Source organism: Solanum tuberosum, unplaced genomic scaffold, assembly GCF_000226075.1.
Source record: "Solanum tuberosum cultivar DM 1-3 516 R44 unplaced genomic scaffold, SolTub_3.0 scf00504, whole genome shotgun sequence".
Taxonomy (NCBI): domain Eukaryota; kingdom Viridiplantae; phylum Streptophyta; class Magnoliopsida; order Solanales; family Solanaceae; genus Solanum; species Solanum tuberosum.
In genome coordinates this window covers 61,601-77,737 of record NW_006239420.1, presented here as the reverse complement: position 1 = coordinate 77,737, position 16,137 = coordinate 61,601, and the positions used below count along the sequence as shown (strand labels likewise).

The 16,137-nt window shown below is 29.7% G+C and overlaps 1 protein-coding gene and 1 long non-coding RNA gene across 2 annotated transcripts; one reads left to right on the top strand and one right to left on the bottom strand.

Moving 5' to 3' along the window:
- Window positions 1–5,332: 5,332 nt before the first annotated feature.
- On the bottom strand, window positions 5,333–8,804 carry LOC102583275 (uncharacterized). Its single transcript, XR_368697.2, has 2 exons — window positions 8,720–8,804; window positions 5,333–5,732 (listed from the first exon to the last, which is right to left on the bottom strand). It is a non-coding gene; the product is annotated as an uncharacterized lncRNA (long non-coding RNA).
- Window positions 7,986–16,096, top strand: LOC102583507 (transcription factor PIF1-like). Its single transcript, XM_006364486.2, has 8 exons — window positions 7,986–8,237; window positions 8,632–9,397; window positions 11,311–11,409; window positions 11,489–11,554; window positions 11,652–11,717; window positions 13,972–14,361; window positions 14,992–15,055; window positions 15,787–16,096. The coding sequence occupies exons 1-8, from the start codon at window positions 8,146–8,148 to the stop codon at window positions 15,789–15,791; spliced, it is 1,548 nt and encodes a 515-aa protein (XP_006364548.1). The 5' UTR covers window positions 7,986–8,145; the 3' UTR covers window positions 15,792–16,096.
- Window positions 16,097–16,137: the final 41 nt, after the last annotated feature.

Genomic DNA, 16,137 nt, shown 5'->3' with positions numbered 1-16,137 from the left:
GAATTTCAAGCTGGAACTTGGATTGCTGACTAATATAATATCCTATCAAAGAAGATGAACTTTCAAAATGAAAAAGTAAACTAGTAAGCTAGCTTTGATAAGTTAGGGTTCAATTTTTGCATATGTTTTGGTGAGTGTAGTTATTCAGTACATGTACACGTGAGGAAACATGTGTACTTGAAAAATTTTATTGACATAAAAAAATTATTTTGGTTCTGTTTTCATCCAAACCGTGAACACCCCTAATTGAGGCTATAAATCCAAGAGTTTTGAATGTGTATGTGTGTTTTGAACGTCAACATTTCACATATTTGGAACGACTTCTTTGGACTAAATTCAGATAGATATGTATACAATTTATTCATATATGATATTTATACCAAATTATATGAATTTAGCATGTAGTTTATTGCTAAATTGAGGTGAGAACATGTCAACCAACCTTGCTCAACTGATAAAAGTATATTATAGAAGATATGTCACAATTAATAATTTGACGTAAATATTGAATGTGAGAAAGTTTTCCTCGATTATATTATAGAAGATATATCACAACTCTTTTGGATATTTGTAAATTTGACGTGCTTAATTCAATTGGACCTGAATAGCTAGCTCAAAGAAAGGAAGATTTCATGTTTTATTTCATTCATGGGGTTCTTCTCACCCTTCTTTAGGTTTAATAATAATCACAAAATAAGAATGATGTGAAATAAAATCAATAGGGAGAAGAGAGAATTCGAACAGGGAAAAGGGGTGATGAGAAAAATGGCAGCCAAGAAAAACCGTGCCCCAAAAAATATGATGTAGATAATTTATCCTAATATAAATAGTAATAGTTACTTCCACAACTTGAATCGATACTTATACGCCACACAAAGATAACTTTATTATAAATGTAGACAAAATGATCACACTAAAATAATTAAAATTGAGCTCATGTGTATGAGAATACAAGTGTATTCACTATTTAATCATTTTGTTTCATTGCAACATAAATACTAACTCTTATCCATCTCCTTTTGATTATAGTTACTCCCTCGTCTTATATTATTTGATTCATGTTAACTTATGATATTTTCTTACATCAGTAATTCGATAACTTCTCTTTTGATCTAAGGGACTATAGCAACAATCTCTCCAAGCCAAACCCCCTACCACAACATGAGGTGAAAGCTTTAAGGAAAAGGTCTACGTGTATCTTATCCTCTTCAAACCCTACTTATAAAATTAAACCAAAGTATATTCTTGTTACAAACAAATTCAATTTCTAAAACTTTCCAAACAAAATCTCAATATTAGTTTGGGAAAAATCCAAACAAATATAAATATCTAGATTAGGATATAACTTGAATTACAAGACTTGCAAATTGTGAGAGTGATGTGTGTTATGTTGTTTGATAGTGATAATAATTTTAATATTAATATTTATCCATATTCCCAACACAAAATGATGAAATGTATAAATAAATATAAATAAATTGTCACTTGGGTCTACAAAAATATAAACACCCATGTGCTACACTGCCACTTCAAATTTTCTTGGGGCAAATACTCCCCCCCTTGCATTAACATGCAAAATGGAAAATGGGACCCTATTAATAAATTGAACTTCTTTACACTTACAATAGACAAAAACTATTATAGTGTGGTCAAATCTATCACTATTAGAGTATTAATCATTGAATTCAAAATTTATAAATTATATATTTAAATCAAATTTATGTAGCTTACTTTAATTATAGGTATAATTAGTAAATTAATGAAGTATTTAAGAATTATTTCATATTAAGTGAATTTTTGGAGTTATTTCATTGTTCAAAATAAATGAATTGTTCAAAAATTTAAGATGGATATTCGATTTTTTTTTCATATTTATCCTTTTCTTTAATAAAGTTTGATATTTTTTTAGAAAATAAATTACACTACTTGCAAAGTTATATTTTAATTTTACGAAGAATATTAGTAAAAATATGATTTAAATTATATTTTTGAATCTTTTTTTAAATAAGCACGCATTACCTCATAAGTTCAGTTAATATGGAAGAGATGAGTTAATTTATATCTAGCATTTTGCCAAAAAGAATTTAAACAAAGAAATAAATATCATTCGTGCACTCCATCAAATAAGGTCAATTTCGTTGTCAGGTGCATGTATTTAGAGATAGTAAAATTCAGTCGTCTATTTGATGTTTTATCTTTATTTTTTATTCACTGTCCGAATTCGCACCGACTAATTTCATAGAATAAAAAAATACTTATCACTTTATCACAATCTTTGTTAATTATCTATTTGACATCAATATATGTATTAATGTAAATATTCAGATATAGCATTTTTTTTTAATTCTTGAATTTTTTCCCCAACGTTCTATATTTGATTTGAGGCCTAATTAATTGGAATTGATGAATATAGAAGTTAAGCTTTAGTATAAATATTTTAAAAAATTTACCTAAATACACAATATATTTTATCATATTCTCTAAAATTCACTATCATTTGAAAAAATTACAAAAATTTCTACTCTCTTATTCTCGGATACATCACTTTATGCGATGTATCGATTGAATACATCACTTTACGTGATGTATCGAGACACTGAGGGATGTATCTAAAATTGGGACGTTAAATGATGTATCCGAAACTGAGACACGATGTATCGGGACATTGAGGGATGTATCTCAAATCGGAACGCTATCATATCATTTTTGGAATGTATTCGGATTTCACCAAATTTAAGGATTTTTTGTTATTTTAAAAAAATATAAATAAAATATAATTAGCTCTTAATACTATAAATTTTGCTTAAAATTTCCTAAATATTTACAAGCTCAATCATAATCTTTGACAGTAACCCTATTTGTAACGTCTCTGTTCTTGTACAGGACCGCATTCCTAATTTGACTTTTTGTATAGTAAAAATAAAAGTATTATTCCTTCCATCCATTTTTAATAATTATGATTTATTTATTTTTAGAGTCAAACAATAATAATTTTAACTAACATTTTATGATACATTTTTTTTATCTTATTGATATGCAAAAACTGCAATTTATAGTACTTTTCGTATAGTTTTTGAATATCTAAATTTTTTATTTAAAATATCGAATTAATGTAATCTAATTTCACTTTGAAAATTAGTCAAATTGACCTTCAAAAAGCGTAACATGACAATTAAAAGTGGACGAAGGGAGTATATGAGTTTCATGTTTCCCTAAGTCAATTTATAGAAAAACAATTTTAATGTGAGATTATGTTTTATTAAATATAAGTAGTGTAGTGTATGTGTATGCAAATCTATTTCAATCTATAGAAAAATTATTTTCAATAGACCTACGACTCAAGATGAAATAGTCCAAAGTAATCTAAAAAAAAAATGAAATTACAAGAAACAACAAATAATAACAAAAACAATACGATAATTCTAAGGACAACAAATAGTAACAAAATTCTAATATTTGAATGTGTACCTTTCCCATATCATTATAATATAACTAAAGTAAATTGACTAAATGACAATTTAAAATTACTTACTAGTAGTTCTAATTATTAATGATATTAAGCACATGTACAAATTACAATCATTAGATCTATTTTTTAAGAGATTGAACAAATTAACTAAGAGTTTCTTTTGATTTAAAATAATAAGAATCCGTAAGAAGATATCCTTAACAATGTCCTAATTGGCACTAATTTGACACTTTCTGCTGAGATGGTATAGTAAGTGTGATACACTCACTGAACGCGTGTGAGAGCCTCATTCTATCAAATTTTAATTTTTTTTCTTCTTCTTCTTCCCCATTTGGCTACCATTTTTCAAGCTTTAACTCTTTCCATGGTGAAATAAATTTGAGGATGCCACAAACAAAAAGTGAATTCTAGCTCCCATAAATTTTAAGCTTAAATATTTTCACTTATTTTTTTGTCCTTCTTCCTCCTTAAAATAATTTGAGAAAAATCAACATAAATTTTAAGAAAGAAAAAACACACTCAAAAATGGCAAGAAATCATATTTTCAATCATCAAATCCTACATTCACAACAAGCAATTTTAACGTTCCAATCCATTTATATGCTTTGTCACATCATAATCACGGAAAGAGTCCAAATCAAATAGATAAGCTATATAATTTTTAGTAGAAAGATTGGGACTCCATATTTATGTACTAAAGCAACAATTTTTGACTTCACTGACCCAGAAATTCAGGAAAAAAAGAAAACCTCCGAAAAAGGTCAAGTAAATGCATTACCCATTCACCAAATCAAGCATTCAAATATCAATCTATAAGAAGAAAGACATTCTTATCTCACAACATTCACAAAGTGACAAAAACAAACAAAAAAAGCTTTGGGTGGAGAAGAAAATCTGGGTGAGAGAGAGGGTTTGGGGTTTGAGGTGGGGCTGGGGTAGTGGAGAAGACAATTTGGGGTGGAGGTGTGCGTATACTTTTCTTTTTATTAAAAGTGGTTATTTTTTTCAATTATTTAGTTAAAGAATTGTCACATGTCAATGAGTCATTGGTAGTTTTTTTCCTACTCAAAATTCATCATTTAATAATTATTTTTTTATATATGCCACATGTCTTTATTTAATTCGTCACTTTGACACGTCATCAGCGAGTGTGTTACACACACCTTACAAATTTGACAGATTGCCGAAAAAGTGTCAAAATGACACAATTGATCATGACATGAGGTGTCTAAAATGAACAAAGCCTAGTTAAGGTGTCTAAGTGAAAATTGATGCTAACTTTAGATGGCCACCGGTGATTAGGCCATTTATTTATTGATAGTTATACTGTTATATACAGTATTGCTCCAATCATTGATAACATAAAGATGGATATGGGGTTATTATTATTTTAGTACTCCAAAACAAATATATATTGAATAATAATTTAGATATATTTATAGATAAATAGATACCAATATTCTTGTCTCCTTAAGGCCCTACAAAAAGAATTTCAAACAAATTTTTGTATATGATATAAAGTGAATGATTTAGATATGCACCTTATCATGTATACATAAAACACTTCTGACCTAACTATAAATGGCATAAAAAAAGTCATACGTGAATCAAAAACTTTTAACGGTTTAATAATTAGGAAAATCACCTAACGGAGTAAATATATGTTATGTATTTATTAATATAATGAAAGTTTTTTAAGAAAATAGTTTGAGTTTTATTTAATTTGTTTTGTATTTATTTTCTTGAAATTTTATTGATTTGCTTTATATCAATATTTTTGTTTGCTCTGTATTTGTTTGGAGAAGGTAGAGTGCACATAGATCTTATTACTATCCTACGAGAATAAAGAGACTATTTTCAAGAGACTCTCAACTCAAGTGTGTAATAAACAGGTAATAGAAGAAGAAAACATAACAGTGAAAATAAGAAAAACAATGTACAGTCGACAAAAGAAGCAATAACAACAATAAAAATAGTATAGTAATCGAAACCGAATAAACAACATAAGACGATAGACACAAAAAGCAATAACTACAAGTATACGACTAGTACTACGATAGGTACTAACAAGCCTAAACCCTTGCATATAAGACAACACTCTATTCTTACTAACCTTCTACCCTAATACGAGATCTCCACTCCTTTGCGCCCTACACAACGTCTCGCGCCTTTTCACTAGGGCATCTACACACCTCTTCTTCACAGGTCCAATTCATCCAAATCTCGCTTCCCTCATCTTATCTGTCATCGAAGCCACTTTTACCTATTTTTAAATTTATACATTATACAAATGTCACTAAAAACAAAATGTTACTAACTAAAAAATTTTACTTTTGAGATTTGGACATTTGAAACTTCTAATTAAAGTAGTGTGATGTTTAAGTTAATTTGATCACACCTCAACTAATTCTACGAAATATCTATCATTTCCACCCGCGAAAATCAACATGTTGTCATAACCACAATTATTAAAGGTATATGTATTCTGATATATATTCAATCTACAACTTTTAAAATATAACAAATTAAATGTCTTAATCTTTTAAAAGGTCTAAATTATCAAATTTTAATTTGACATCTGTCTCTTGATAAGGATATGTATTATTAGGAGAAATATGTTGACGTTTGATTGGAGTGAAGGGGGGATGACGGGAAAAAAGATATTTTGTAGCATCAAAAATCAATTTCGTCTCTTTGCTCATACTCTGTCTCAGAATAAATAATCTTAATAAAAATTCTATTCATTAAAAAAATTAATAAATATGATATAATTTATTTAAATTATTTATATTTAAGACATATTTCTTAAAAGTTAAATATCATTCAAGAGAGAATATAAGAGTACAATTAAAAAAAATTACTTTATTAATTATCTTGAATTTCTAAGATAATTTTTATTTAAATAACACTTATTTTGAAACGGAAGACTAATAGTATTATAATGGTAATGCCAGCAAAGAGATATTAAAGACAAGAAGGCTTGACCAAAAGGGTTACGATGGAGTGGTAATCGAGTCTTCTTGGATACGAAATTGCTATTGTTAGAAAGCACGAGTTACCCCCAATATGTTGGTGTTACCCCTAAATGTGAGACTTCTCAACATAAATCCAAATTTAGTCAAACTTACCCAATATGTAGACGTCATTTCTAAATATAACATTTCTTAACGCGAATTTAAATTTAATCAGATTTCAATATAAATATCGAACGTAGACAAGAAATAAAGGCCGTGTACTCTTTAACCGCTATCTACTCATTGACAGTCAGTCACTTTGCACCTGATTTTCAATCATTCATCATTGCTCAGCTCACTCTCCATTTTTATTGTAATATTTTAAAACATGTTTTTCGTCAAATTTTATATGAGTTAGTTTAATTTAAGACAAAATTTAAGAAATAATAAAAAACTGAAATTTATTATCTAAAATAAGTTATAGATATTTGTGTGACTATAAATCAGAACATTTTAAAGTAAAATTGTTAAAGTACTTAATATAGAAATATGTCAAATTTTTTTAAATTAACTAAAATAAAAAATAAATCATATAAACTAGTAAAAAAATTTAATTTTATTATTATTTATTGACAAGAAAAACTGTAAATTATAATACACGTCATATAATTTTTAAATATTTAAAATTTAAATTTTGGAACGTCTATCTCACTGGATACGCGTAGATATCAAAATTTTATCGATTGTTAGATAAGATTAAGATGAGTTCAATTCATCTCCAAACTTTTAAGGTTTGTTAAAAAAAAATAAAGGCTATTTTATCCTAAATTTAGCCCATGCCACAAAATAGAGACATTTCTTTGAATAGCCATATAGAATATTTCATAATAGCTCATAAAATCTTAGATATTACCCGTATTTATAAAAAAAAATCAAGTTATCACATTTCAAATATTCCATAAAATTTTGAATATTTACAAAGAGATCAAGATATTGCATTTCAAATATCTAATAAAATGTTGAGTATTTGTAATGAGATCAAGACATAGCATCTCAAATATTTCATAATTCTCGATACTCAAAAAAACTAAGACAACATGAATATTATCGTTCTCAGAGCTTACGTTGCTTAATAATTTTGACAATCAAATATACCACGAAAAGTTTCATATCATCTTAAATTCAAGAAATACGCCACTAACAACTTTAAAATCATGAAAAATATTTAGAGAAACAAGTAACAAGAAACAAAACAAATTATAACAAAAAAAAATTGTAATTACAAATTTACATGAATAAATTTTTTAATCTAACCTAATATAATTTCAAAAATCAACCTACTTAACTTATAAGTAATAAATAAAAATATCACATAAATTAAAATAGAAAAATATAATATGAGGTAAATATTCAAATGACCAAGCTAGAATATCTTTTGCGCACAATCAAGACTAGAATAAATAGGAAGAATTATCTAATATTTTTGTCAGACAGAAATTTAAAGTCGAAAACCTTATGACTCTCAACTACTTACTATTAATATTATCATAATAATATAAATAAAATAATAATATTTCGAGCTAGCTAAGTCGGTAGCAAGTCAAAATTAAAACACACAGATATTATAGCAAGTCAAAAACTACTAAAACAATTCTCACAACAGCAGCTCAAAACGAGTTCATATAAAAGAAGAACAAATATTTAATTGAATTAAATCACAAGATGAATTACTGCGTTGTTCCTGATTTCAAAATGGATGATGATTATTCTGATATTGCTTCTGCTATTTTCAACATATCGAAGAAATCTACAATGTAAGTTTTACATCTAAGTTTTGTTGTTATTTAATTTGTAATAAATTCTGATCGTGAAACACGATGAACAACAGAATTTGTAAGCACATAGTGGAAGTTTAATTTGTATATGTGAGTTGATTTTTCTTCGTTCATTTTCAATACTGATCCTGAAACGCCATAATCAACAGAATTATCTGTCAGTTGAGTTTTCTTCATTCATTTTCAATACTGATCGTGAAATATCATGAGCAGGATGTTAAGCTCATAGTGTAATTTTTGTTGTTGTTGTTGATTTTTTCGATACTGATGGTGAAATTCTACTAGCAGCAGGATGTTGAGATTCGAAATTCGAAGTGAAATTTTTGGTTTATATGTTCTTAGTTTTTTTGTTTTTTTTTTTGGATTTTTACAGAGCAGATGAAGAAATCATGGAGCTAGTATGGCAAAATGGTCGAGTAATTATGCAAAGCCAAAATCAAAGATCTGTAAGGAAATCTAACCTTTTTTCCGAGCAATCCGCCGTAGAAGAAACGGTAGCAGCTTCAGCTCCACTGTATATGCAAGAGGATGAAATGAACTCATGGCTTCAATCTCCACTTGATGATTCCTCCTTCGATGATTTTCTAAATACTACACCGAGTTGCGCCGCCGTGACCTCCGCCGCTGCACCGCCGGGAGAAATTGGTACTTCGACTGTAGAGATCCGTCCGCCTCTAGCTCCACCGTCTTCACGGCCGGTTAGATGTACAGAGGGTGAATTACCACATCGATTACAGAATTTTGGGCATTTTTCACGGTTGCCTGAGGGAGCAATTTTACGAAATGGTAATACATCAAGTTCTCGCCACTCAGTTAGGGCATCGACGATTGTGGATTCAAACGAGACTCCGGTAGTAGCAGGACCGGAATATATGATTTCACGCGTATCAGATGATGTACCACTAGCTTCCGCCGTGAATGTCAGAGGTGTGGAAATGACGGCTATGGCGACAACAAGCGGCGATAGGGAAGTGACGACGGCATGCGAGTTGACATTGACAGCATCTACAAGTGGCTCAGGAGGTAGTGTAAGCACCAGATCAGATCTGCCACAGCCGTCGTATAAGGAGGCGGATGCGGCGGCGGAGGATCGGAAACGGAAAGGTAGAGAATCGGACGACAATGATGGTCAGAGTGAGGTGAGTAACCAGTGAGCTTCCGTTTACTACTACGTAAACAAGGATTAATTAATATTTGGTTAAAATAAGAATTTTAAATTTTATAATTTTTAATTAAAAATATACTAAATATATCAAAATATAATTTGATTTTATGAATTTAAACATGTTATGTGAAAAAAAAAAAAACAAATAATAGTATATATTGTTAGCTCTAATTTCTTTCTTAATGAATAATAAGGATTAAGAGTATGTTCAGTCGGGACTCGGGAGAAAAATAGTTTTTCATTTTCAATTGGTAAAAAAATTAATGTTTTTTTTTAAAAAAAAACATGCCCTTGCATAATCTAGGAGTTATTTATTGTAAGGTATAAGATATACGTAATAATTTTGAAATAAATATATGATTATGTTATTGTGTGTTTGATTAGAGGTATTAGATAATTTTAAAATTATTTATTCTACGGTTTATACTATAATAATGAGATAAGTTTTTTCACATACATAATACAATAATTTATTTTAAAATAATTAATTTCAAAATAACTTGTGCACGATCAAATTGTCCCTGAATGTAATATTATAAGTAGAACATGAGAAGAATAAAATGTCTAATGATCTTATTTTTTATACTAATGAAAGTAAGATTATTTTTTATAGAACTTTATTCAATTTATGTGACTTACTTTTCTTTTTAGTCAGTCTAAAAAAGAATGACACATTTCTATATTAAGTAATAATTTAACTATAAAATATCTATTTTATCTTTAATGAAATTATTTATAATTACATAAATTTCTATCATTTATTTTAGACCACAAATTTTAATTATTTTTTTTTTCCTTACATTTTGTGTCGAGTTAAATTACCTTACATAAAATAGAACGGATAATAAATATTTCAGTTGGCAAGAAGAAAGCCACCTCACCCTCATAGTAATGCCAAATGGGTCGTTATGAACGTGTCTTTCTGCACCACAAATTACTTGCACGTATTTTCATGATGATTGTAAAGAGGTCGAGTAATCTGCTTGTAGTCACAGTCACAGAGTACAAATTGTAACAGTCCTCCCAATTCATTGGCTACTTTTTTATCTTCAAATATTATTATACTCTTTTTGTATAATATATGAATATATCTTTTAATTTGAATTTACGTGACATCTAAGTTCTTCAATATTAGATGACACAAATAGGTACTTAAATTTTTATAAAATTAAAAAAAATAGATATATATGTCTTATGTGGCATAATACATGTATAACGCTACATAGGACAAAAAAATGTTATGTAGGACACTACTTAGGATGAATTTGTTTATTTGTTCAATTTTATATAAGTTTAGGTATCTTAATTGTGCACACTCAAAGTTGGAGAGTGTAAATGTCAGCTGAAGCCAAGTTAAATAACATATTTTTGTATTATGTGTTGGTATTAAATATAATTCTTTTTGGATGGATAAATAATTTTCGATAGACCTTTGACTCAAAAGAAATTGATATGATAAACTACTTCATCTAAATCACTTTATAAATATGTGTTTTAATTTAATTAAATACATAGTTTTATTTTTTAATTTTATGATTTAAGATTAAATATTTGTATGATATAGGAAAGCCTTTTTAAATCTTGTGAAAGAGTGTCGAAAGAGAGAGTAACAAATTACTTAGGTTCTTTCATTATCAATATTTTTGCCTTTTACTAGTATTTTAAGTAAAATAGTTGTTTTGTTTATATGTCACAAAGTATCATCTTTATTTTTTTTGATAGATAGTAAGTTTACTTAATTAGGTCTAATGTTAGCTAGGAATCTTGTTAGAAAATGTAGAAAATTTATAGTGTTAGTAAAGGTAATACTTTCATTATATTGGAAGATAGTAACAGTAGTTATTGTTGTTGAAACTACTGATTCAGCTATTTCTTTTACTATCGTAGGATGTTGAATATGAATTTGCTGATGCAAGGAAGCAAGTAAGAAGTTCTACATCGGCAAAGAAATCTCGTGCAGCAGAGGTCCATAATCTTTCTGAAAGGGTATATATATACTATTCTCAGTTTGATGGTTCAAAAATTGTGATTTCATGTCAATATTTGAGTGTTTTCAATAATGCAGAAACGCCGAGATAGAATAAATGAGAAGATGAAGGCTCTACAAGAACTCATACCGCACTGCAACAAGGTTTTAACATCATCTTTAAATTGTTTTGTTCATCATAGTAAGTCTGTTGTTCATTTCACATTTTAAGTTTAATTTCTCTTTTATCAACTAATTTCAGTCAGACAAAGCTTCAATGCTGGATGAAGCTATTGAGTACCTTAAATCATTGCAATTGCAAGTACAGGTATACTTGTTAACATTCTTTTCTTTTTTGTCCCCTTAGTTGTTTCATGCGTCTTTAGATATGAAAGTACTGAAAATTCAAAACATTTTATTTTTTTATTCAACACTGTCTTAGACTATTTTTTTTTCCAAAGATTGCACTATTTTCTGCATATACAAGTTATTAATCTACTTAGAGCATGAACACAGACAGAGCTAGAATTTAGAGTTTATGGATTATGAACTTGTTGTCATAGTTACTGGGTTTTTTTAACTAAATACTAATACATATTTAATAGATTTCCTAATTCAAATACAAGATCTAAACAAAAGTTATTGGATTTGTCCGTATCGATAACTAATACTATCCCTCCGCCCCTGGGTATGAATACCATCATTTTTATCTAGTATTGTGACTATTAAGTTTCATATTGATGATTGTTTTTTTTCTTTTGGTTTCCAATTCGGTGTCCAATATTCGCATTGGATTCGCGTCGTGTATGCGCTCCCTACCACATAGTAAAGATTGTTTTGTTGGCTTATTGTGCTACTAGGTAATTGACCCGCGCTTCACGCGGGCATAAATAATCTTTCTAAGCTTTTGATCAACCTTCTCAATAATCAACTATTATAAGAAAGGAAAAAAGTGAATTGTAGTAGGTTTTAAGAACATTTCAACAGAAATTAAATGATTTTACATTATCACATATCTCAAGAATTGTAAATATAAAATGAATGATTAAAAACATCTTGATATCTAATCATTTTTATCTTTTACATAATTTATCATAATATATATTTGCTGATATAATTGTCTTGTTAAAATTGAGTGATAATTTTATGTAGCGATGAAGTATCACTTTTTCTATTTTTTTGTACATGAAAAATATAGAATCTGATAATTTTATGGTTAGAATAACTCCTTGTTAAAAAAATATGTGAAAGTTTTCGATAATCAATATTAGTTATAAACAAGTTAAGACCGATAAAAAATGTACACCAGAACAACATAAATAATTTTTGTAGAAACAATCTACTTGTTTGAGGTCAAACGTTCAGTACTTTTCGTTATTGTTACTTTGTTAGTCTAACAAAATTTAGAGAAGGAGAAAAATAAATTTGAAACAATAGCAAAATAATATTGTTGACCCTTTTAGAAATTCATTCTTCATCAAACTGTTGCTCTGAAGGCCCTTCTAAATACTTTACCAATGCAACTTTACGACTTTTTCAGAAATATGTACGTATAATTGTTGCATTATGAAAGTATAAGTAGATCAAAATTTTGGATTCGACTCATGTTAAAGAAATATTCTCGAACATGAAAAAAATAAATGATGGGTCTAACCTAGATAACTCAAATGCTCAACAACGACTTGGGACATGAAGGCCAACAAATCTATGTTAATAGACATATATTTTGTAGCTTAAGATATTACTTTTATTTATAGTAGGTTTTCTTTCATATTCTTCAAATTAAGCTTGCCGAAAATAGTCATAACTCACACTAAAAATATTTAGAAGAGTCGAATGAGAAGGAAAAAAGAAAAACATTAAAAGGACGAAAGTTATGTCCAAGTGAGATCATATACATACCAAACGGAAAATAGTCAATTTAGGTAGACAACAAAACAACTAGAAAAACATATATTAAATGGAGTAAACTATTAGATATCGAATGATGATAACAAATCATTCTAACCAGAAAACTTCCTATGTTTTGAAATAGCATACCTCAAAAAAATTGACTAACACTTCAATCAACTTTCAATTCTTAAAGTACTCATAATAACCACTGATAAAAATTTAGTAAAAATAGATAACTTACAATATAAAAGCCAAAAAATATGGGCATGCAAAGTTATTAACTCTCATTCCATTATAGTCTGTTTGAAAAAATATGACACTTTTCTATGTGTGGAAGTTATAACTTTAAACTTTTTAGTTTATCCTTAATTAATGAAATGTTCTTACAGCCATAGAATTGTCATGGTATGTGTAAGACAACAAGTGTTAAGGATTTTTTCTGTGTCAAAAATCTCTCTTTCTTAAAAACGATGCTCAGTCGAACACCGCTATACAAAAATACATGGAGTGTCCTTTATTTCAGATTTATCACTTATTCCTGATCCTGCATTGTGATGTAGTAAACTAGTAATAATGTCAACCGAAATCCTGATTATAAGTTAGCGTGTGTTGCATCTTCAATTAAGCTCCTTGAAAAACGTTAAGTGGTCCGTTTAGGTTACAGTTTGATCATAGCTGCTTTACTGCAGATGATGGCCACTGGATGCAGCTTGGTCCCTGTGATGTATCCTGGAATCCCGCAATACATGACAACAATGGGAATGAATATGGGCATGGGGATGAGTATGGAAATGGGCAGGAACCTGCCAATGGTTTCATATCCGCCGCTAATGCCAGATCCAGCAATGCGGAATGCAGCTGCAGCAGCACAAATGACTCCTCAATATCCTCTTCCGGCATATCATATGCCTCCATTTCCTGCACCTGATCCATCCAGAATCCCAGTTGGGAACCAGGCAGATCCTCCGAGGCTATACTCACATGTTGGACATAATATTAATCAGCCAAGACTTGCGAATTTTAGTGATCCATATCATCAATATTTTGGTCTACAGCAGGCACAACCTATGTTACTCCAGGCAAGTCCTTGTTCTTCTCACTCTTTCTATTTATTTATAGTCTTTTCTTTTCACTTCAGGTATACGTTGTCCAAAGGAAACCAACTCTTCATCACTTCCTCTGCTTGATTTTATGTAGATAATTGCTTAGGTAAAAAAATTCATTCCTGCTAGACTTTTTTCGTGTCTTATCCATTGAGGGGAATGGAACTCGCACTAAATGCCGCGAGAGGTGTCATATCCCCTATGTGAGCGAGTCTGTCCTACTGATCTCCTATGTTCAAAGGGAGAGGTGTCATATCTTCTCCGTTTGAAACTTTTATAGTTTTCATGGGTCTAAATGATTTTGGAATTCAGTAGCAGGTCCTGCACCTTTTAACATCTCAAGCTCGGTATTGTAACCTCAGTACCATTCATATCCACCTAATCATGAGATACTGATGAAACCCGACTAACTTAGATTCAGGCATATTTATCTCATTGTCATGATACCTATGTTCGTGTTGAAATTTTCACCTAGAGTTTCGTCTTGCAACATAAAGCAGACTTTAAACAGTGCAAGTACCGCTAACAACAGCTTCTTTCATTGCCTTAATTTATTGCGTATTCTTCCAAAAAAAACTTTTGACAATAGACAGTATTGAAATGTAGAATCAGGGAGTGGAACAGCCGAGCAGCAGTAAACCAGAAGAAAGTGCAGGGAATCATCAATCTGGTAAGCATACAATTTAGATGGTCACATTTTACACATTACATTATTGTGGTTCTTGTACCAAAGTTGAAGATGAAGGAAAAAGATTTCTCAATACTGTTGGAGGCAGAAGCGGATCTAGGATTTCTAGAACATGGATACAATGCTTTAAGGAGAACAAAATTAAGTTTTAATTGGGAATCAATCCTTGTTCTTCTAGGTAAATAATTCAGTATTCAACCAAGTGCGTCATTCAACTTTTTTGGAACATGGGGTCAGCAGATAATATTAGACCAATTTTAGGAAATACAACAACATACAAGTGTGGTTTAGGGAGGGTGGTGTGTACGTGCCACTTTACCCCTACCTTGTGAAGATAGAAAGGTTGTTTCTGCTAGACCCTCGGCTCATCAATTTTAGGAAATTTGTACATAAAATACCTACTTTGACAGAAAGACAATGAGTTCACGTGCACCAAATTTGGGCAGTAAATCCGCCCAAGGTTGGAAGGTGGCAAAATCAATACATCTTACACTGTCTACTTGTTATGTTCTAATTATATACGTCAAAGCAACAAGAAGATAACCAACATGAAACTTTTAGCTTCTTTTTCTCAGCTCTCTAGCACAAGTTCCCCAGGAAGATGCTAAGAGATATTCTCTCTTCTAGTTAGACTAAGAATTTATGATTATTAGTACCAATTTCCAGATACCGGTATGAACTTGAGATTTTACTCAGTTTCTTCGTGTTTGCAGGTTGATTACAAGGTGGATCAACCACGAGAGCTTTCTCACGATCAAATTTTGTAGTGTAAGTGAAACAAGAAACAAGAGTTGAGTCTACTCTGGCTGACTACTAGTCTACTACAGTATATAACATAACTAATTTGTAACACTATTATGATAGAACTAGTATTGATTCCTATATGATAGTTCCTCATAATCTTCTCTTAAGAGAACTAGTATTTGTTGAAGTGTGTCACCATCTCATATAAAAGAGAACTTACACTTTTACAACTCTTACTATTATATTCATAACTTGGTGAACTCATCGTTTACTTTGTAAGTCATCATGTCCCTTATGCCTTGGGTGACATGTGCTACAAT

Bases quoted from the DNA above. Each gene is read 5' to 3' on its own strand.
- LOC102583507 (XM_006364486.2), top strand. From the start codon at position 8,146: ATGAATTACTGCGTTGTTCCTGATTTCAAAATGGATGATGATTATTCT. The intron at 9,398-11,310 runs GTGAGTAACCAG...TTACTATCGTAG, and splicing joins ACAATGATGGTCAGAGTGAG to GATGTTGAATATGAATTTGC. The intron at 11,718-13,971 runs GTATACTTGTTA...GCTTTACTGCAG, and splicing joins CATTGCAATTGCAAGTACAG to ATGATGGCCACTGGATGCAG.